The 23,843-nt window shown below is 42.9% G+C and overlaps 1 protein-coding gene across 2 annotated transcripts; it reads left to right on the top strand.

Moving 5' to 3' along the window:
* Nucleotides 1-1,519: 1,519 nt before the first annotated feature.
* On the top strand, nt 1,520-22,718 carry LOC121296846 (somatomedin-B and thrombospondin type-1 domain-containing protein-like). Of its 2 annotated transcripts, XM_041222698.1 has the most exons (6): nt 1,520-2,129; nt 5,081-5,125; nt 14,090-14,272; nt 15,001-15,091; nt 19,523-19,681; nt 20,062-22,718. In XM_041222698.1, exons 1-6 carry the CDS (start codon nt 1,883-1,885, stop codon nt 20,165-20,167), a joined length of 831 nt encoding a protein of 276 aa, XP_041078632.1. In that variant the 5' UTR covers nt 1,520-1,882; the 3' UTR covers nt 20,168-22,718. The 2 variants fall into 2 exon arrangements, with proteins under 2 accessions (XP_041078632.1, XP_041078633.1); XM_041222699.1 differs by lacking the exon at nt 5,081-5,125 and having other exon boundaries at nt 1,521-2,129.
* The last annotated feature ends 1,125 nt before the right edge of the window (nt 22,719-23,843 follow it).

Below are 23,843 nucleotides of genomic sequence, written 5' to 3'. Positions count from 1 at the left end.
GTACTGTTTTATTTCTTGAGTTGTGCGTGCATGCTGTGGGTTGGGAACTGGAAAACATTTTCATTGTAAATTAGCAACAAAATGTTCTTAAAGGATTGCTAACCAGGGCTACTTGATTAGTTCAGGTGCTGACCAGGGCTACTTGACTAGTTCACGTGCTGACCAGGGCTACTTGACTAGTTCAGGTACTTGACTAGTTCAGGTACTTGACTAGTTCAGGCGCTAGTTCATTAATATCACCATGGCAGTAAAGGTATCATATAATATGGGAGCATAACCCTAACAGCCATCCTGCCACAGTTTTGAAAACAAAACAAAACAGGCCATTCATTCCTGCTGCAAGTGTGTTGAAATAATACCTGGAAATGTGTTTCATCATCCAGCCTTCCAGTGTCTGAAGTGCATTCCAGCACTGTTCTTTGCAGTCCCCCAACAGTCTGTCTGTCTGTTGTCTTGTCAAGGTGCTGAAATGCCAGCTGCAGAGCCAAGAGATGTCTCTCGTCCGCCCCCCCTTTTATTCTGATAGTCTCCCAGTGCTGAGGGATAGGAGAGAGACAGAGCAACCTTTCGTCTTACTGCACAGTAAACCGTTTTATATGAGTCCTGACTGAATGAGAGCCTCCGCTGCTTGTCCTGTTCGGCACGAAAGCATGACCTCTCTGTAACCTCCAGTTGGAGAACCCTTTTGAAGGAGCGCTAGGGCGCAGGGTGTAGCTATCCCCCTGCCATACTCCCCAGAGAGAGAAACAACGGGTTCCAGGACTAGCACTCAAATCATATTCATGAGTTAACTGAAGAATGAGTGCATTACACACAATGGCAAATCCATGTTTATTAAAAATTGGTATTCTTGGTAATTTGGTTTCAAGATCAAACAACTGATTGGTTGCCCAAGCGACGCCCATTTATACCAGCCAATGGCTGTGCTGACCTACATTGCCATCAGTTTGGAATTGGTTATATACTGTAGGTTGTGAATGAAGGTTTACTTATAGTTGTTGTGGCAAAGCTGTGCTGCTCAAAGGTTCCACTCGCTATATTGTTTGAGGTTTCATGCCAGCCTTTAGTGGTTGCAATGGAGGGACCCCTGCTTGAATTCCAGGAGACAATTCTGCATTGTTCTGCATGTAGCTCTAGAGAAGTATGTTCTTATTAATGAGTATTTCTTACTAAAATAGATTAGCACATCTTGCACAAAGTGTGTGTGTGTGTGTGTGTGTGTGTGTGTGTATATATATATTCTTATTATTAGCAGTAGTGTACAAAATTTAACACAACATCTATATAAAGAGGTCACTACAGTTCCTCATATTACCAAGTATTTACAAAAGTAAATCGAACTCTGTAGTTCTCGTTTCATTTGTATGCTTTACAAATGTGTTCAAGTGTTTTTGATATCTTTATATTCAGCTCGGACCCAGGGGAAAGAACATCAAAGCAGTGGGCGTGGTTTTATTGAACTGTTCAGCCAATCCGCGTGTAATAGGCGGGGCACGCCTTACTCGGATCCAGCGGTGTTTCTGTCTGTTTCTCATCCAGCAGTTTGCGCTTCTATGCTCTAAAACATCACCAAGGGAAAAGAATAATAGTAAGAAAGTCATGGGAGAATCGTATGAATAACTTGTACGAGGCAGCAACTTCTGTAAGAAAACGCGCGATCTTGTTTTATTTCAATGTTATAGTTTAAATTGATTGATTTATTTTTTTTAAACTGAAGTTTTACAACTAACTTATTAGGACAAGAAACTAAAACAAACAGCTATGTCAACATGCATTTTGGGGGATGGCGGGAGTTGTAAACTTGCTTTAGGTTAATTTTTGCAGGTTTTCACGCACACGTATATACTTATCCACGCACCACACCAGCACTAGTGTCCTCACCATGAGAGCGTTCGGTGCGTCTTTGGGATGTGTCTGGGTTGTCTCTTGCGGATACCTGGCGGCGTTGGGGATTCTTCTTCAGCGGGCAGAGGCGGGGTGCACCGACCGGGAGAACCCCAAATGCTGCACAGGAAGAAATAACGAGTGCTTTGAATTCACAAGTAGAAAGACTGTTTGCTACTGTGACACCTATTGCCAGAGAACAGGAGACTGCTGCGCGGATTACCAAGCCGTGTGTCAAATATCTGGTGAGTCGTCACACCTTTCTATTAACTAAGTTAGCTTTGCGATGACAGCGCAGCTGCTGAGCTGTTACACGACGCGCAGTTTTTTATCCATGCTTTCTAATTATATAAAGTTACAGGAAAACAGAATTAAAACTATGCAGCCCGAACTACAAGCGTTCTAGAATGTACAGCAAGCAACATGCTTGTTTGTTTTTAACAACAGGTGGAAATATATATATATATATATATATATATATATATATATTATATATATATATATATATATAATATTTATAATATTATAAAAAATATAATAATAATATCAATATAATAATATATATATATATATTTATATATATATATATATATATATATATATATATATATATATATATATATATATATATATATATATAAATACGTGGCGATTCTGTAAATACCGATGCTGGAAAATAGCATGAACAGTATGTGGGTGGCATTTTTTGTTTGTGAAGGATAAAGCGGGTGTCTTTTGAGAATTTACATTGCTTGTTATATAGCTTCACCTGGGACATGATGAGCTCATGGACTTTTGTCAATAGGGGTCGCTAGAGAGGAGACTGTGCAAGGGGTGTTTAATAAGCTGTACATTTTATTAACAGTGTGGATTGCAGTGCTCTGCTTGCAGTTATTAATACAGTGTGGATTGCAGTGCTCCTCTTTCAATTACTATAACGCTCAGCTGCGCTGGTGACTGCCTTAGACATTTTGCTGCTCTCTGTCTGTCTGTTTAACCATTCCTAAAACAATAAAAGACGATTTTGAACTCCGCGCTGTGTTGAAATATTTCAAAGATATGTTCTCTGGACAGGCATGTTGCAGATCGCTCTTGTTGCACTACTTACACAGTTAATGATGGGGTCCAGAGAGCAATTTTAGCAGACCAAAAAATCATTCAAACTTCCTAATAACTGTATTTAGGTGGTAATCATGTGTAATAGCCAAATTCCAGGCAGGACTAGCAACATGTCATAACAGTTTTGGAGACAAGCTCACACTGATGTTGCCTCATATAGCGAGGATAGCTCATGGAAACCCAGCGGTGTCTTGGCTTGTGAGTCTCCTCTGTTTCGGAGCAGATCAGCGTCAGTATGAGGAGCTCTGTGACAGGGCAGGGTGAGGGACAGGCTTTTCAGTTCAGTGCCCTTTATTAGTGATGATGCATGGTAACCTGGAGACAAGGACAGAGCTCGTGACATTTTCCTGCACAGCCCTCGAAAAAAAACAATACCAGCTCCAAGTCATGCATGTCACATTAGCAACTGAAAATGGAACAGAAGAGAATACAGGGGTCCCCTGTGAAAGTAGCAGTTAACGAGACAAGAGAAATGAAGGCTGTGTATGTACTATGGGCTGAAATGAGGACTGATGAACTATGTTGGAATATGGACTGTAGCCAGAAACTGCTGCCCTGACAATGAGAGACACGCCAGGTGACTGTAGCAGAAGCAGCACTGATTAACCTCATTTAAATGAACTAATCTGGTGAAACTGAGAACAACACAGCTATAACATTGGCATCTTCTGTTTGCATAGCATAAACGTGTCTTGTTTCCAAATACCTCTTAATGCTAAGCTGCCTCTGTCAACCCTGGTTTCAAATTCATACTGCACCTTTAATTGTAGCTGCAGAAGTAGAGGGTTTACCGTGAAAGTGTGCTTTTGTATCACTATTTATTTGTATAGCTGCACTTGTAGCCTAAATGTTATCATGGCTTTGGCATTCCCTGTACCACAGATGCTTTTCAATGTGGCAGGTGGTGGTTTTACCTACTGTACATGTTGTGCAATAGCAATAGAAGTGTATTCTCCTGTTAAACACAGACAGATCCACACAAGCAGGCTGCTCGCTGTGCAATAGCGATAGAAATACGTAAAGATCATTTGGATAAGGAATGCCAAACACATCCTTCTGTCTTTGAATCCTTGGAAACTTTGATTTATTTTCCACTTCTTAGTGTGCTCTCTTCTTCAGTACTATATAAGGTTGTAAGACAGAGTTTATGGGCACCATTGCCTGGACAGATAGCTAGTGAGACTGGAGTGTGTATAGTAGCTAAGCATGTTGACGTACACCACAGGATGACATTCAGAGTCTGCATTCTCTCACCATAATCACTTAGGATAACCCATTGTGTTGAAAGTTTAGATCCAGTTTACTGTGCAATAACTACTGCACAGTTCTAGTGTGGTGCAACTGCTGTGTTCTAGAACAGGAAGAAGTGTTGTGTTCATGCTGACTCTGGCTTCATGTTTGTTGTAAATATTCATAACTTCAAAAGCACCCAATAATAAGATAAACTTTTAGCAATCACAGTTGAACCCTAAACGTTTACGTCTACATGACCGTCTACATTCAATAGAATCAACCTGTACCCCGCCAGGAGAAGCCACAGCTGCATTTCACTGTGCTTCAAGCCTAACACGTTTCTTATGGGCCTCATTAACCTCACGGGCTGTCTCAGATTTTCAAATCTGCCTCATCAGCTGCTTTTGTTTGAAATTTACATTAAAGCATTTTTAGCAAAGTAAACGTTGCTATGCTCTGGAGTCCCTACGGTCGTTGAGACGCCTCTGTTTTTCAATACATTTTCATCAAGTATTTCTGTGGCCTCATGCCTTGGTTATAAAGTCCTGGCTCCCTCCTGAACCCTCCTTTTTGGAATCACATTTTCTGAACGTCTGAATCAACTTGTGACAGCATTGCAAGGATCATTAAGTCTATAAATCGAGTGGAAACTCGTTATGCAGATTATGGTATAATCCAGCTCTTATTTCACATTCATTTAAGCTTTAATAAAACACATATGGTGGGCGGACCTTTGCGAAACACTAATCTCCCCTTTGTAGTCATTTATTCTGCATTATTAACATGTCTATAAATGGCTATAAAAAATAAGCCGTAATTAATTAATTTCTTTACATTGTTTTAGTGCAGAACGCGAGTGCTGGAGAGCTACGAACGGAGTGCTGTAAAGGTGAGGTGACTGATAATCCAGATTGGTGATGGTGCCACCCCAAACCCAAACCCCCAAACCAAACCCCAAACCCCAAACCCTGCTCCCAGTCTCGCTCTCCCCACTCTCACTCAGTGCTCTTTGGGGTCTGTGGTGGTGGATTCCTCTAACAACTTCACCAGGTCCCTGTAACCCTTGTGGCCATGGAGATTAACACGAGAACAAGCTTGTCAGTGCTGGTTTAGTTTTTTATCTCTAACGGTCTCCAGCCCTCCGGTGTGGTATCGTTGCTGTTGGATGTCAATGCACCTGCACATTTCTTGTACCTTTTTTATGTTTTTTTCCTCTTGCGTTGAAGAGATCTTAGCAGAGGGGAGTATATTCTTGTTGTTGTTTGCAAACACATGTGAAGGACACTAATGTGTTCTGGTAGAGGCAAGGTAACTGTGGCAGCAGGGTTTAAGAGTGCACAGAGCCCTGTGTTACATCACCGTTGTAGGCCTTGCTTTTTGTTGACTCACCACCTCTGTAAACTTGGGTTTGACCTGTGACCCCCGCAGGATCAGCACAGTAAGCCATGCTTGGCAGTGCAGATGGTATCTGTCTCGTTTTCATTCATATCCGTCAGGAATGGTCTTGTCAGCAGGAACGTGCGGTGAAGAAGGTTCAGAGCGCTCTGCCTCTGCTGGTAGATGCATGCAGTTGGTGGCTTGGACTTCAGAGCTCTCTGTAGCTGGACAGTGCTATCGCTTACCTGGCAGATTGCATATTGGGACTTTTCTTCCTCCTAGAAAGTTCAGCAGAACAAAAAGACACTTAGAAAATACAATTAGAGGAACGTTTTCATGAGAAGTCGGTCGGTATTTTGTTTTTCTGTGTTCCTTTTTAATACTTCTTGGTAGACTATTTTATGTAACTTTGCTCCACTAGTATGGCCTACACATATTTGCTAACTCTCTGCTATGTTAATCCTTGGCTTGTTTTGTGAATGATTTTACTGGCTCAGTGCAGCCACATATGAACTTTCAGTGACATTTTTTGCACTTCTTGAGAAAAAAAAAGTAAAGCAAACTTGAAGGAAGTTTCATTGGACAATCCATTCTACTCCTGGTTACATAATCACTGTAGCAAGTTATTTCTGTTGAACCAGTGCTTGACAATAACCACACTGACTACCCTAAACCACACAGGATAGATGTCATCCAGCTTTTTTCACTTAACAAACTAAGAAACTGAAACAGATGCTCGGCAAATACCGGTACTGAAGAAGAGGTGCCAGCTGTTTCTCCAGAGTACACTGCATTCATTGGTGCAGCTGTTAGTGTCAGCCAAGCAAACACTGTGGCAGAGGTCAAGTGTTTTCACAGAGTGTGACTGTGTCCAGGTTAATGCTTCAGTCTCTGCATCATAGTAGGTAGACTGTAACTGTAGCACTGGTACCGTTCCTAATAGGGAATCGGGTTTTACTGCGATTCTTCCACCCTTTACTAGTCTTTGCTATGCTCTTACCACAGTACAGGCTTCCCAGCTGCTGATGAAGACCACATAATTCATGTTGTGTGTCCAGGTCTTAAAACTGAGGGGTTAAAATCCATGAAAGACATGCATTAGAAGACCTCTTCCCATGGAATATTGGGAACGGTAACAGATGCGTGTGTGCTGCTGCAGGAATTGAGGTTTTTGCAGACTGTATACTGTGTTATTGCACTGAACGCAGCCCCCACACGTTCCCAGGGTTTGTAGAGGACAGCAGGAAACTCACTCCAAGGTCAATGAGTTCCTCCTTTAACCTGTACATGCTTTAGTTATAGATATTGAAGACTATGCACAGCCACTTAAAATAAACAAGTACATCGATACATAATCTCTCTCCTGGCTCTGTAGTTTACGATTGTGGCCCAGTTGTTCCCCCTGGTCAGTATAACGAGCTTCTTGCACACACTCATGTGCTTATTCCAGATTCCTTCAGGCATTGTCTCACTGTGAAGAGGCACCCCTCCTCTCCAGTTGTTCTTGTCAGTTAAGAGGGTCAGTCCAGCTCCTTTTTCCCAACATGCTGATGCTTTCTTGATGTATTCTGTGTAAGTTCCATTGAGCAATGTTGTGTTCTCTCCTGCATGAAATGGGCAGTCATTAAGATGCTGGTCTGGTCGTGCTGCTGTTGCTGATTGTTCCCTTGTACACTGCCAGCTCGGTGTGCATCCATGTTGCTTCAAGGAGGCTTGTTTCTGATGCTGGATGAAGGGTGATGAACACGGTTCCACTTAGCAAGCCATCTGAGCAACTGTGTGAAGAGCTGCTCTTAAGGTATGCAGCTCTTAATTGTGAAGTGTTTCTTTAGGAGCTGGTGGGAAAGGAGATTTCCTGTGTCACAGGGGAGCTTGCTGCCGGCAGGTGCTTGTAATCCAATAGTATTAAAGAACATGAAAGGTGTCCCTGAGCACAAGAGTATTAAAGAACCATTGTGGAAGTCATGCTGTTACAAATCAGTGGAACTCAACATTGAAATGTTAAGTAACGCGTCTGCTACACACCCACACACATTGTAACAGGCACATGTTGTATGAGTGAAGATTAACATCTGGTCTTCATGGGTAACAAGTGCACTTTTTTGGGTAAATAATCAATAGAATTCTACTCTAACTTCTCAAAAGAATTAAGGGACGCCAATAAAACCCCTTCCATTCAAAGAAAAGTTTGTTTTAAATACATTTCAAAGCTCACTGTGGTCTTCTATATGTATGCAACCTCCAGGAAAGTATCAGCACACACACACACACACACACACACACTGACACGCACACACACACGCACGCACGCACGCTCGCGCGCACTGACACACACACACCTACAGATTGTATTTGTAATTGTAACTTTATATATGGCCATAACATTACGGCTTAAGATATGCAAAGGTAGATACCTAATCAAGAACGTAAGAGCGTAGGAAAATGTTTGAACGAGAGGAGAACATTCTGCCTGCTGATGCTCGTCTGGCTGCTGTTAGCTGATTGATCCCAAAGGATCATTTTTGAGTTCTTCACATTATGAAGGATGTGGATTTTATTTTGTCTAGTTTCATACCATCTTAAGCTGTTTTTAAATTATCTCTCAGTTCTTGCCAAACCAGTGAGTCTATATTTAACTTCTGTTTATTTCAAGACGGGAATTTTGAGTGGAGCCAGCTAGCAGTGTGTTTAATGTACTGTGATTAATCTCCAGAGTGCATTACTGCAGCCACATGAAAGGGGCAGGTGGTTTGCTCAGACTGAAGACGTGTTTATTAGAGCCCGTTAAGCACTGGCCTTTCAGTCCAGGTTTCTGACAGGTGATGGTAACTTGTCCCAGCCACAGCACAGACCTACAAAGCACTTGCAAGCACTTTCCTGTCTGGCACCTTAACTGGTCATACTTTTTTTTTTTTCCTCCAGATTTTTCTTGAGAACCACTTCAAATCTGCTTGCTGTCCTGCCAGCATGTTCCATTCCTCCCTCCACCCCTGTTTGCAAATGCAGCTTTCCACATTCATGTTCAGTTTTGCAGTAAAATGCAAAGACTTCCTCAGATTATTCTGCAGCAAGTGTTTTATTGAATTCAATGATGTTGGTGATGAAATAGGAAACAGAGGGCATGTTTTCAAAGTGTTACACAACGAGAACCAAACAGCAAAGTGCTAGATATTGATTCTCTTAAGTTGTTTGCTTCTCATTTTGTAACATTTACTGTGGAATTTTTCCTATGCGGAGAAGCAAGGTTGGGTGAGTAAGAGAGTAAGACATCAGTGTTGAATTTCTCTGTCAGCAGCTGCCATTAGGAAAAGCATGAACTTTCCATGCATTAACCAATGACAACACACACACACACACACACACACACACACACACACACACACACACACACCCTGAGAAAGCATGAATGAAACTGTGAGAGCAGACAGTCAAAACAATCCACCCTCGTCTCCTTGTCTTTCAACACAATGCCCGTGCAAGGCTTTGATTAACTAGTACCACACCACGAGGAGACAAGCAGCTGGTGCATTTCTGCCGGGCAGTTATTCTCAGTGCACAGCCCTTTCTTTAAACGCACCCTGAAAGCGTATTGCATTCATGCATCAAACGCATTGCAGCCCCTCAAGCCCTTCCTAACCTGTGCTGCTTGAATTGTTTTTCCATTTTCTAGTCTGTTACCTTCTATGAACTTGATTCTCTGTCCCCGATCCTTTAGGTTTTTTGTCAGTGTCACTTTACAGGCCGCAGCAGTGGTTTCTCCCCAGAGATGAAGTGCATCACAATGAAAGCTCCTCCAGAAAGAGGACTGATTGTACTTTCTGTATCCAGACACAGTGCAGCACTCGTAAGCTTGGTGTGCCTAAACCACGAAGGGCACTTGTAAAGCTTTACTATGCCTTCACTGTGCTATGCACATTTTGCCATGCTTTTACTCTGGGACACTTTTATAAGGGGTGGATCCCTTTCCAGACTGTCCATATGCAACCACAGATGGGGTGGCTCAGAATCTGATGGCTGTCATTTCAGTTGGTGGGTGTTTGGCATTGACAGCGTTCCCATAAAGCCCACAATGGGCCAGACTGGCAGGCTTGACTTGTGCAGGTAGGGAGCACCTCCAAGCCCACTGACACATCCAGCGCTGCACTCCCAGTGATGACAACCGATGCTTGATAAACACATCATTTTCCTATAAAGTCTTAATCGTTCAGTAGACACGCTACTTCCCAATAACACAACTGCACGTGTCCCCTGTAGTTTACAAGACTACAAATGCCCAGTTGTCTGACGTTGTGCTTTTCAAACCTAGTTCTGAACAGAATGATCAGGTGCAGTGACTGCTAGCAGGAAAACAAGGCTGAAGAGGAAACAAAGTAGACTGCATCACTCTAGCACGTGCCACGGTCTCTCCAGTGGGAGATTATTACAGGGTGATTTATTTTTCATTTGCAGTGTCCTTGTAAATGTAGTGCCATGTCTTTTAGGCTTCTGGATCTCAAGGTCAGTTTCACCACAGGCTGCAGGATATTTACAACTCCCTGGTGTTTCCATATCACTTTCAGCTGTCCAGACTGAAGAGATTTATTGTCTTCAGTGCCATCTATAGAGTTGAAGGCCTAAGTCAAATTTGAAAAACCATCAAAATATGAATTTAGGATTTACAGTGTAGTCTAGTTTACTAAGCCTAGATGCAGAGTGTTGCTTTAGGGTTACCGCCACAGGTAGAGTATAGGGGGTTGTATTTTGCCCCTAGGGCCACACTGTCTCCTGGTATTTGGTGTTAGGGTGGGATTCTGAACCTCATCTGAAGTCATCCTGAAAGGGTTACCGCTAGCTTTAACACCATGTTACTGAGATTTCTACAGCAAATTCACTCTAGACGTGCACCAGCACCTTATAAAGTAAGCATGTCAAACTATCATCTGTTAGCCGTGATCATGTGATAGCTTGACAAAAAATATCTGAGATTCTCATCAAAGGTTTGAGACAATGGTCCCTGGATGGCCTTCCTCCCTGCCAGGGAGTTTATTAATCTGCTGTCTGCAGACTGTCTGGAAGGCATGGCGGGGAGGGGTTTGCTGTGTAATTTAATGGTTGTTATTGAATTCTGTAGGCAGGTCGGCTTCATGAAAGGTAGTATTAATTGTGTCTTCCTGGGCTTGTGTGCATGTTGGTGATTTAATTAAGTTTCTAGGGCTGAGCTGGAACGTTTGGCTCATGGGTCTCAATATCCTCCCTCGACAATGACTTGTATTTGAGTCACTGGGATTATTAACATCTGCAGATGAATCAGATAGTTCTCCTACTCATGTCTTTGCAGTAAGGATCATGTTCAAAGGAGAGACGTGATAGATGACCACAAGAATAAGCAACAAACGTGGTGCCCAGCTCGTCAGCATAGCTATTTGTGTATAATAGCTAGAATGCTTGCAACACAAATTGTACATTGTGGTTGCATTTATTGTTCTATTTATTTCTTTTTAATGCAGAAACACTTGTGTTAATAAACCTGTGTAACAGCTAACAAGATCTAGCTTTGAAATGCTGACGATGCAAGTTTGAAATGTCAGCCTATCCCCAGGTTCCAAAGAGATAACAAAGTTCCATTTCATAAGCTGTGAGGATACGGTTCATCCCACACGCAAAACATCTGGAAAGCAAGTTTGATTAACGACCTGAGATTGAAGGCAGGCTGGTCTCTTGACTCTGAAAGTGTGCCTTTCTATGTGGAAAGCAGAAAAGGCACTAAAAGAAGGAGCTCAGGCCGATCACCTCCGAGAAGGAGACAGTGAGCTCAGTATTTCCGGCAGAAAGACAGAAGGAAAACAAAATCTTCTTATGAAAACAGAAGGGCCTGGCGTCAGACACTGATTAGAGGGAGTGATTGTGCCGGGCTTCAGTTCACCTCAAAGAGTGTGCGGAAAAACCTGGCTGCTGCGTTTGTGCATCTGCGTAGCAAATCATCCACTGTGGGTTCCTGTGTGCAAGCCCCATGTTAACAGGGCATAACAATTGAAAAGGAAGGTGTGATTGTATCCATCATTCATCTGAATAGCACTTCTTACTGCTCTGAGAGCCTGAGAGATAATCGGCTGCAGTGCCCAGGAGGTAGATTCAAGCTTTCTCTCAGCACTTCAGAACTGATAATTACAAAATGAGCCATTCAGTTATACACCCCTCTAAATGGTTTTGTTTCTGTGGTGTGTCATTATCCCTAACACAATGGTGACTGTGTTTTTTTGTTTTTTTTTGTAAGTCAACTAAATCGATTTGAGACCACCAGAACTCATTCCACAAGCAACAGGAAGCAGATCCACTGACTTACAAACATGATCGACTTTTTAATATCTCAGTTTTTTGAGCCAATGCCTTGCTGCTTCATTCAATATACAAGTATAGAGATTTTCCAACAATTACTATCCCGGTCATGTAGACGTTACTGTCTTACAATCATGTCAGGGAATGAATTACACAGATCAGCATGACAAATGACCGCAGGCATTAAAAGTGAAGCCGTTTTCACAAAGAGCGTGGCTAATTATATGGGAACAGTACAATCCTGGGCCCCACTTGCTAGTCATTAAAGTGGATTGAAATACAAACCTGGGTATTTTCCTTTTCCCTGCCCTTTTGTCTGTGTCTATATTAAACTACTATACAACGATAAGATCCGTTAAACAGCGTGACACAGGCTCCAATCAGTGGAAGCCCTTAGCGATTCTGTTACAAGACAGTCACTGTCCTTACTGATGGGCGAGCACGTGTGTGCGGTGCAGGCGCTTGTCCTGAATTAATGTGGTCTCTGTGTTTAATTAGACCGATCACTTTTCATTTTCTGGGAATTCCAGAAATCCCTTCTTTGTAACTTCATCCTGCAAAGCACTAACCCTTGAGCTCCCTGTATTAATAGAAACAAACCTGAAAGAAGACGTCCTCTTGAAGCCAAACCAGAGCCAAGCACAAGAGAAGCATGTTTTTCATGGTGACCCGTTCCTGTTCTTCCTGTAGGCTGAAATGCACACATGGCATGTTTGAGTTAATGGTCCCGTCAGCTGCCTGTGAAATTGAGCAATCAGCAAGCATTATGTATCATTTTAGAGCATTAGCCTATTAAAGCAGGCAATTTCAAATGAAGCATCAAGTCTGAAATTATTTTGGGCTCTGAATCGAAACAACATTTTTACGATTTTTGTTGAATAATGTTGTGCCCTGTTCCAAAATATGTGTATAACTCAAATAAAGAAGAATGCGTTTAAAAATCTGTATAATTAACTCTGTTCTGGAGTGTTTCCAGACATGGCAAATGTCATTAACAGGCTGTAACATTGGCTCGTAATAATGTCTTTTCCTTGAAGATATAAAGCCTGCATACTGTAGCTGTAGTGCTAGGAGATCGCTAATGAAGAGGGAGTGCAGTTTTGGGTCCTGATGCAAGCAAGCCTACACAGTGAGGAGGAGTTCAGTCTGCACAGCCAGCTGTTCATCTCTGTTAAATACTGATCTAGTAAGCAAGTGGGGATTTCCATTTGCTAACTTCAGATGCAGCAGCAGTGGTAATATTAGTATGGGTGCAGTATTATCTGGAACAATACTAAGTAATACTTTGAGACTAAGTTTTGAAGCTGTTTCTTGTTGTTGTTCTCACTCCAATCCAGCCTCCTAATCTTCCAGCAGCTGCCAGGATAAAGAGTCAGCTTTGTGTCAGATGCCAAGGAGGGCTGAAGCTGTGCTTCACTGCCACATTGTAATGTAATGCAAGCGGGACATTATTATTAGAAGTAAACAGCAGTGCAGTGTGGATAACTGTCTGAGCCAAGATCAACACATCTCTCAGGGACTGGCCTGCTACAGCACATAGTGCGACTCCATGAGCAAGGGGCTGGTAAACCGGTAAATAGAGCTAGTGTTGTGATGTTCCAGGTTACTAGGACTCTGTTAATGTGGTTTCATGAGACAGCGAGGTGCAGCTGTTTTAATAAGAAGGTTTTAAATGTGTTTTCTCATCTCTATTAGTACTATTAGTGCCATCAGTATAGCAACATGTCAAAATAAGGCCATTCTACCAATGGTGCACATACGTACAGCTATGGACAAAAGAATGAAACCTACTGAATAATGTTACGTTAACATATTGAATTGCATACTGCTTTGTAGTTTTCCTATACTTAACGAAAAACTGACAAATGATATTTTGAAAACTAACATGAAATACTGTACTACTGCTATGGATTCCAGTAGACTTTTGCGATCTCATTTTGTATCTTTCATTACATTATGTTAAATAAAATATCAAAGTTATGTTTATATAGTTTTTTTCTGTCTCAATCCTAAAATTCTATGTGATGCAAAACCTTTGTCCATAGCTGTAACTTGTGCTACCACTACGTGTTGCTACAGGACCATTGCACTGTCCATACAGAGCTGATGGGGATCGTTTGGTGCTGGTGTGATCATGCATGTTCCTCTTTGCCTTTGGCAGCTATTGACTGTGTGGTTGGTTCCTGGGGTCCTTGGTCGGAGTGCAGCTCCCTGTGTGGCGGGGGCAGCAAAGAGAGGACCCGGCAGGTCACAGTGCCCCCTCGGAACGGCGGAACGCCATGCCCGGACCTGAAGCAGAGGCGCGGCTGCTTTGGACACAGCCCTGTCTGCAACGCCGCTGAAGGTACTTCTGAGTTTTGCACATGGGACTCGTATGCAGCATGGCCATGTGAATCTGTGTAATTCTCCTGTTTCATGGTGTGGTTCAATCAGACTTCCACACTTCGAAGGACACTGCATTGCATTGCTGTTGAAATGGTATTCACACCCAATAAATCCAGTGACGAACGATTGGAATTTCCATGTTTTAGTTCTGTGTTAACGGCATTCATTAGTATTCTCTCCGAACTTTCTACAGTTGGAAATTGGTGACTCTTGGTCTAATTAGACATTTTAGGAAGTTGCTTCATTTCTCTGCTCCATCCTGTATTTCAAACATGCTATTCTAGTATAAGAAACATAGACAAACATTTGAGCTGATGCCGTTATCAGTGTTCTGGGGTTTCCTTCTCTCTCTTCTCTGTGCTGTTATTGTGTGTCTACTGTCCTCCAGGAGCTCTCCTTCACAGCTGGAGGAACATCTGCAGCAGCGGCATTACTTCATTGATCTGAGCCTGGACTCTGCATGTAGTTTAAATTAATGAAATATGAAAGAGCCATGATTTTCATGGAAATGCGAGCGAGGGGCCGCTGAGCTGGTGTCTCACATTCTGATTGTCTCTTCTAAAGGGGAGGGGATAGATCCCAAGAACGAGAAACACTTAGGAGGTCAGATCCCAGCGGTGTTGAGAATATAGAATATCAAAACATATCTGAACGTTCTTATTCTGTTCATGTCAATTCTCTTTACAGAGGTGGCAAAGATTCTGCCTGATTCTTACAAAAGGAACTTCAAGGACCCCTGGAGAAGGCCACACATGTTGATAAAGGAAGTGAAACCCAGGTAAAAGAACGACTGCTTTTAAAAGCAGAAAACCATTCAGGGTTAATGTTTTTTTTTTTTTTAATTTCTTCATGACCAGATGACATCTGTAACTTTTCTTTCCTAAGTTTGGACCGTGTTGTATTGTCTGCATCTTTATTTAATTTCCTTGATTACTTCTGGGAAACTATATGACATTGGAAAGGAAATTAGATGCCTGGCCCTGGATAAAAAGATCACCTGTCAATTACACTGGTATTGCAGCTATGCTTTCTGCGCTGGCCCCCCTCTAGACCTGTATAACACAACATTAAAAGCCTCCTTTGAGGACCCTCTGTAGAGCACTGAAAGAACAGTGAAGCTTAATTATCCATTGTGGAATACATAGGAAAATACACGTTTGTCCAAGTCAAAAATAAAGAATATCACAATCAAATCAATTATCCTGAAAACCATTCAAAATTGTATTCAAATTTGTATCTAATGTTTAGACTGGGACCATCTCAAACTCAATCAAGGGGCATGACAGCTTTGTGTTTTGAGAATCCAGTAGCATTCTGTGTGAAAAAGCATGCTTTAATGAGCTAGTATGAAAGGATATAAAGCTGAGAATTAGACAGTCCACACCTGACCCCAGGATCAAATTACTTTCCTTCAGAGATCACCGTTCTACAAAGCAGCCTTTTGTACAGAGAAAAGAGCCGTTTCTCCCCCTGTTCCAAATCGAATTACCTTGCGTGGAGCTTGGATTTCGGAGCTTATGACAGCCCTGGGAATTGGACACCAGTATAACTAGCTTGCAATTAGTGAACCGAGAATGGCTTTCTTTGTCTCTTGGTGTTTATTTCCATTGCACTCAGAAGGCTTTTTATTATAGCAAAGATTTCAGTAATACAGTAAGCCTCTGTATCACATTACATTTGTGTCCAGTGTCAGGGAAGGGTTAGCTGTGAGTTTGCTTATGCTATAGTACTGGTACAGTGTGCAGGTATGGATAGAAAAGGTGGTTGAATTGAGTCCATGCCTTTTTCGTGGGTGGTGAGGATATGTTGACAATAACAGGCAGTGTTTACACCTGGTGCTGGTTGACTTGGTGTGAGTTTAGATCACAGAGCCCTGTCTTGGGAGCCGGCACTCGTCACAGATTTGGTGAAACCATGCATGGGCTTTTGTGAAGAGGTGCTATGGATGTGTAGTATGCCATGATACTGGCACATGCAATGTTATTTCCATCTATATGTCAGCAATGTATGCAAGTTATTTATTGGTTACAATCTTGACCAGTTTATGTTTTGCATGTCTCACACTGAGAACAGATTTTCCTGAACTTTTCCAATTGTATTTCACTGCCTGTTTCAAACAGGAAATGTCAAATCCAGGGTCGTTTTCAAAGCTGCCATTTTATTGAACTGTTCAGCATTTATGTTAGACTCTGGGTATAAACAGGATGGGTGTCAGCCTAGCTCGCAGTGGCTGGGTGTTTTTTTTTTTTTAATTAATTTTGCTTTATTTCTATTTTTAAACCTGCGAGGCTGGACTGAAATTACTAAGAGCCAAGAAACCAGTACAGCGAGACCAGCTTTCAGGAGACCCCAGTTATACTGCTGTTCATTAGCGGATCGTGGATTCCAAAAACTGGACTGTCCACTCAAAACATTATTGGCCTCTGTATTTCTGTATTGTATGTGGTTTTGTTGAAATGTTTCAGCGCTGAACCCCAGCAGTTTAATTCTTCTGCTTCTATTTTCATGAAGCATCACAGCACAGTGTTTTGGGAGGACGTGTTCCCTCCGAAGAGCTTATCGCTCGCCAGCAGTTTCCTCCTGACTCATATGCTGGCAGCGGTCAGCACAAGCCTGTCTGAAATATTTGCACTTGTGTCTCATTGGAGATTGCAGCACGGAAGTGGACAAGATGTTCCATCGTTGTCGGAATTGATCTGTAGTTTGTTTGAAAACGTTCAATCTTCTGTTCCTCGTCACCAGTTCCATTGTTCACTCTCAGCTCCGGAGAATCCAGAATTGTGGGATGGAGACGGATAAGAATTGCTTCAGTTTAATGTTTTGAAGGAAAGTCACAGATGGGCCTCAATATACAATGCAGTCACAGATGTTAGGATACAGTTACTATATGACTCGATGTGCACTAGGACAGTTTGGGACAGTTCAGACTTTTTAACTCGTACTCCAATGCATTCTGGTAAGTGTAGTCCTGATGTGTAAGGTACCTGAGACAGGTAAAACATACCAGAATGCATTGCGATGTGAGTTGAAAAGCCTGAACTGCCCCCAAACTGTCCTAGTGTGCACAGAGTCACATGGTAACCCTCTGTTAGGGTGAAACTGCAACATGCTTTTCCCAGTGGGGTCCACTCTCCACTCCAGGTACTTTACACTGACAAGCTGAGAAGCAAACCTGGAACCTCCAGAGATGCTGCTGCTGAGGCCCTGCACGGAGAAGCCGTGTGATTTCCCTGTTTCTCTTGTTCTTCCAGTGAAGAATCCCTGCTCAGAAACAAGTCCAAGGGATAAGATTAAAAAAAAACCTTTCCGCCTCTCCCAGCTGTGCTTGGAGGTTATCTCAGTGAGAAACACAGACCTTTTGTTTTCCGTTCCGAAACTCCTTACACCCAATGTTCTGGATAAGATAGAGCTGTACTGTGCTTAAAATAGGTTATGTACTAAAGACTGGCAGTTCTGTACATTTGCGTCCAAGCTTTAGCGAGCTAGAGTAAGCGGTTCTAGCATTAGCACTTGCACACAGTGGCAGCAGTTGTAGTTTTATTGCAACCTTGCCCATCATGTAGGCCTGAGTGGGCTGCAGTCCCAGGTCTCAGAGGCCTGCACAGTGAGCGTGTTCTATTATTACAGGACTCTGTGTCTCCTCTAGTCTATTAGCTGCAGCTCTGTTATTACAAGACACTCGGTCTCCTCTAGCCTGTTAGCTGCAGCCTCTCGTGGAGGCTCATGATAGGCGAGTGCCTCCTGATGCTGCCGCAGTCTCCTTTCTGAGAGTTGCCATGGTGATGGCAGATTGTTCAGGCTCTGAAGTTCTTGACCCGTTCCACTGGGAGAGGGTGCTATAGAATTTAAAGGGCTTCTTGCTAACCAAGTAATGGCATGATTCTTATCTGCCGTGCACTTCCATTCACTGTGGAGGTCTGGAATGCGCTGTTTTGAGAGTGTTCTATTAAACCTGCAGTGTTTTCATTTCAAAATTTCCCACCGGTTTTCTACAACTTCAGTTTATGATGTTTTTCATTTGATTTTAATTGTTTTCTTTCACTGCGTTGTTATTAGTCACGTGGGGAGTAATCATTACTGGGAAACGAGCGCCACGTTCTTGTGGAGAATTCTATATTGAGATCTCACTTTGGCAATCTGCAACTATGTTCCCCTAAGTGACTTGTAAACACATGTGTGTGGATACAAGCAATCTGGAGGATGGCTTCACACTGCCTGAACCAAAACTGCTGTCAAATCTGTCATTGTTTTTTCAGAGGGTTTGTTTTTATCAAACTAAATTTGGCAGCGGTCTGTAAACAGGAAATCCTAACAAGGTCTAATTGGACCAGAGGGCTTTTTGTGGCTGGCTTTGTGGACAAACTTACTGTAAATAACAGAGGGTATAAACAGCTACTCATGTCTGTAATTGGTCACTGGGGACAGGGTCTTCTCAACAATCCTGAGACGCTCCTTCAGGAAAGCTGCTGTTTAGACATAAAATCCTGAAGGGGAATTCTCAAGGGCGTTTGTCTTTCATGATCGGTGGGACTGTAATTAAATTAGAGCCCAGGTTTAAATCAATGGGAGATAATTATATAAATAGTCACTGAGAAAAGTGTTTAGCATACAAGCACAGTGAGTGCTGTGAGTTGCCTAAGTTGTAATTGCCTAAAACTCCGACCAGTCTGTATGCCTTGTCTGTCTCTGTCCTGTTCATCCAGTAATAGGTTTATTAGCATTTTTCTCTCTGTCTGTGAGCTTTTCTGGAAAGTTCTTGCTGCCTAGGTTTCCTCATTGCATTAAAATCACTTTATTTATTTTAGTCATTTTAGCAGACGCTTTTATCTGAACCGACTTAAATCGCGTGACAAAACGGCCATTCATCTTGCCTGGCAAAGTAGACCAGCAGAGTTGAAAGGTCGCACTGTCACATATTTTGAATGGAATGAGCGAGTCTGTTTGGTGCTGGACAGTTAGAGTGAATGGCTTCAAAGCCATTTAAAAAAACAAAACAGAGGAAAATGTTAACAGAACCATGAACCCCCCCCCCAAATAAAAGGGAAAAGTGAACAAAGTAAACCACATGCCATTTTGAGACAAGCATCTGAAAAGCATCTATCTGCAGCTCCTCAGCAATGCACTTTTGTTTTGTCGCTCTCCTGGTGGTAACGCATGTTAAATCCACGGCCTGTGGTAATTAGCTCTCGGTCTTGCTTTTTCCCCCCAGTTACTGCGTGCACTTCCGGGTGAAGCAGGTGAGCGCGGCGTGTCGGCAGAGCCTCTGGAGCAGTCATCTGCTGAGGGAGAGGTCTGTCTGTGTCGAGTGTCACGGAGAAGCCATGGGCAGCAGGAGCCGCTGTGAAGGGGACGGCCTGGAAGCTACGAGGTGAGAGATCTCCCTGGCAAGAGCCAAGACCCTGAGAACTACAGGGGCACTTTAAACACTAGGGGGTGGATCAAAGAGCACTGCACTGCGACCTGAGGTATCTGGAGTGGTTTTGAAATCCAGCTCATGAAGTGATAAATTACCAGGAAAGCAGGATACTAGTGCTGACAGGATTTGAGAACATGGATGTTAAACCGTCTGTTAGCATTCCTTTTAGTTCTAGTTTGAACCAAAAATATATTCTTTGTGTTTTACTGTGTTGAACCTTGGCAGGCTAGAGTTTGTTCCTTCTGGCCACTGAAATGCGTAAAATGAAATGTGTTTTGAGGAAGCGCACCCTTGTGTGATTAATGACAGCTGTGTTTTCCGTTGTGATTCAGGACGTTCTGGACTGCAGCCTCTGTCCCGGGCTGCCAGGGCTCGTGGGTGCGGGAGTCCTCTCGAGAGCAGTGCAGGTGTCCACAGCACTCATTCATCTTTGTATAAGCTTGTCTCGCTGAAATCCACAGGACAGCTCCTGGATGATGAGGAATCCTGCCAGCCAGCAAGGACTCGGCAACAGCACGACTAGAGAGAGCAGAAGTATGAAGGAAAAGTCTTCTCTTCCTGCTACACGCCTTCATGTAAATCTCATATAATAACTTTTCTCACAAAGCGCACAAACAAAACATAGATTTCGCCACGTAAATGTGTATTTTTTTCTCAAAGCACAAAAAAAATGTCTATAAGTCTTTTTACCTCTGAAAATCTGCTCTCTACCTCCATATATGCAGATGCATTTGAAAGATGTATTATTTTGCTTTCTACATTTTCTACATTTTGTGTTCATGGTTTTGTATAAGTGGTCCTGTTTTTTAGAAGCCATGCCCTCCCATGGTATCAGTATTTCAGTGTTCACAGACTTTGTGTAACTCCGGTTAGAACAGCAGCTGGGCAAGGCGAGAGAGATCCAGCAGGCAGCAGAGAGGCCAGGCTTGCAGATTAGTGCTGTTCAAGCAAACACTGGTCATGAAATTGGTTTGGGATGTGACCTACAGTATGTGGTGCTCTAGTAGCTTTTAAATATCTCACACCTCCCTTACACTAACAGCCTGACTGATTTCACAAGCTCATTTTCAATTGATTCAACACCCCTCTTAGGGGAGCATATGCTAGTAATACAGACCACAAACCTGGTGTCTTTACATTTGGTACACGGCTGTATTCTATGATACTCTCAATCAAGTTGCATTACTGGGGCTGTCCACATGATAATGTTTCACTGAAGTCATTTTAACCTCTGGACAGATTGATGTCACATACTACTCACTTACTCAGTCAGATATACCATTTCCTTTAAATGGCGCTCTCCTGAGTTCCTTCGTTCTCTCCTGAGTTCCATGGCACTCTCCTGAGTTCCTTCGTGCTCTCCTGAGATCCTTCATGCTCTCCTGAGTTCCATGGCGCTCTCCTGAGTTCCATGGCGCTCTCCTGAGTTCCATGGCGCTCTCCTGAGTTCCATGGCGCTCTCCTGAGTTCCGTGGCGCTCTCCTGAGATCCTTCGTGCTCTCCTGAGTTCCATGGCGCTCTCCTGAGTTCCATGGCGCTCTCCTGAGTTCCATGGCGCTCTCCTGAGTTCCATGGTGCTCTCCTGAGTTCCATGGTGCTCCTGAGCTGTTTTGCTGATTTGAAGTTACCCTGCTCTCTCCTTGATGCAGGGCAGGTCTCTTCCTGGGATTCCCTCGATGCACTCATCCCAGTCTGTCACTGGTGTTATCTGACACATGACCTGATGCAGGCTGGAGAGTGTGTCAGGCTGCTCAACTACCGTGCTGTACAGCAGACCCAGATAATGCTGCTTGATGTCTGAGAGTTTCCATATACCCTGTCCGTTCTGTAGTGGCTACTCCAACTTTTGCTCAGACGCCAGCACTACAGTAGCTTGAGATTGAGTTAAACATCCTTAATATCTTTCAAGCCAACCCACTGCTGTACTCAAAAAAAATCAACTTCGATCTACATTAGGGGCTTATTTATTTTCAGGATTTTAAATGAAGCAATGATACTTGAAATATTGTAGCCAACTTTGATCCATTGTCCATTAGAGTATAAAAAACAAACAAACGTTCATCTTTATCAGAATATGTGTTTCCCACTTTATACACACACACACACACACACACACACACACACACGCTGTTTTATTCCCATCTGACTCTTTAGCTAACATAAAGCACTCAAAACGTCCATCGTTAGGCTCTTCCTTGCTTGTTATCTTGTTCTCTTCCTTCTCATTCCAGTGTAAACATGCCTGTTTCTATTGTCTGTGCAGCGTATGTATTGCTTCTCCAGCACTGATTGGCTCTGTGCTGGGACTGGTCGTTCTACAAGGCTGATAAACAGAGAGCAGGGAAGGTTTTTTTTATGCTACCCTTAGCTTTTCAAGCAGTTTTTTAAATAGTGTGGAGGGAAAAAAAAAAAACACTGCAAAGGGCAGGAAGACTAAACGATTTGCTTGTAAGTAATATTTGAACGCCTTTAGTTTAACTCCCAGTGTCTGACTCTAACCAGAGATGATGTGGTAATGTTCCATAATCAGGAGTCTTCAGTTACTTCACAGTCCAGCAGCCCTCCAAGTACCTCTCACCAGGTTCGGCACTCAGTCTGGCCACCTCAAGAGAGTTCCTAATATTTAGAATGACGCCCTCAATGTTACAGTACCTCCAGACTTCTCAACAGCACCTCTCTTACTTCATTAATAGCCCACCCTGAAGTCTTTTTGGGGAGCATTAAATATCCCATATTGCTCAATTCTTGTGTAAGACATAAAATATTACATTTTTTTGTTTTCTTTGCTTACCTACCTTTTATTCTTTGTTTTATAACTCTAGTATTGTATGTATATATCAAATGTATCTGTGACTCTAAAGCACTAAAGCGGTAATGATCCATCACACCTGGTTATACTCAGTTCAGACACTCAGTTTTTATGTTAGAATTAGTTTAGTGCTAGAATTTCAATAATACATTGTGCATTTACTTGTGTAGTATTGGTCTTTTTTTTGAATACCTACCATTGTTTTTGTGAAATAAATGTACACTGCATTTCTGTTTCACATCAGGTCTTTGAATAGTGAACTGTGGTGTTTTATGACCATACATTGGAAGTGCTTTCTTGTTATAGGAGCACTAAACGCTGCAGAGTGCACACCCTGCCCCCCACATGAATCTGGGATTACAAAGAAGAGTATACTGGGACGGTCCTTGGTACAGGCGGGCTGTCCAACGGGTGCAGTTTGAACTTTGTTTCTTTAGTCTCTCAAATATGATTCTTTTCATTTAGAAGCATGAAGTACCCATTCGATGTTAACACCAGTGCCCCTGCTTAATCTCAGCCCAGACACTCCTCATGCTTTTTGAACACTTACTGTACTAATCCCAGGGATACATGGTATGAGTTCTGAAGACAGATTGAGGGAAATCACTGAGGTGATTTGGGGGAGGTTTGATCAAGGAGTCGACTCAAGTAATGAAGCACTGAGACCACAACCAGAGGACGCAACTGGAAAATGAGTGGAGACTCAGAACAGAAGGTAAGAGTCACTTCTTTACACAGAGAGGGGTGAGGGTATGGAATGGGTTACCGCTCACTCATTGGGGTTCTTTACACAGAGAGGGGTGAGGGTATGGAATGGGTTACCACTCACTCATTGGGGTTCTTTACACAGAGAGGGGTGAGGGTATGGAATGGGTTACCGCTCACTCATTGGGGTTCTTTACACAGAGAGGGGTGAGGGTATGGAATGGGTTACCGCTCACTCATTGGGGTTCTTTACACAGAGAGGGGTGAGGGTATGGAATGGGTTACCGCTCACTCATTGGGGTTCTTTACACAGAGAGGGGTGAGGGTATGGAATGGGTTACCGCTCACTCATTGGGGTTCTTTACACAGAGAGGGGTGAGGGTATGGAATGGGTTACCGCTGACTCATTGGGGTTCTTTACACAGAGAGGGGTGAGGGTATGGAATGGGTTACCGCTCACTCATTGGGGTTCTTTACACAGAGAGGGGTGAGGGTATGGAATGGGTTACCGCTGACTCATTGGGGTTCTTTACACAGAGAGGGGTGAGGGTATGGAATGGGTTACCGCTCACTCATTGGGGTTCTTTACACAGAGAGGGG

Source organism: Polyodon spathula, chromosome 22 (assembly GCF_017654505.1).
Source record: "Polyodon spathula isolate WHYD16114869_AA chromosome 22, ASM1765450v1, whole genome shotgun sequence".
NCBI lineage: Eukaryota > Metazoa > Chordata > Actinopteri > Acipenseriformes > Polyodontidae > Polyodon > Polyodon spathula.
The sequence above is the reverse complement of the archived record's forward strand: the minus strand, read 5'-3'. Positions and strand labels throughout refer to the sequence as shown.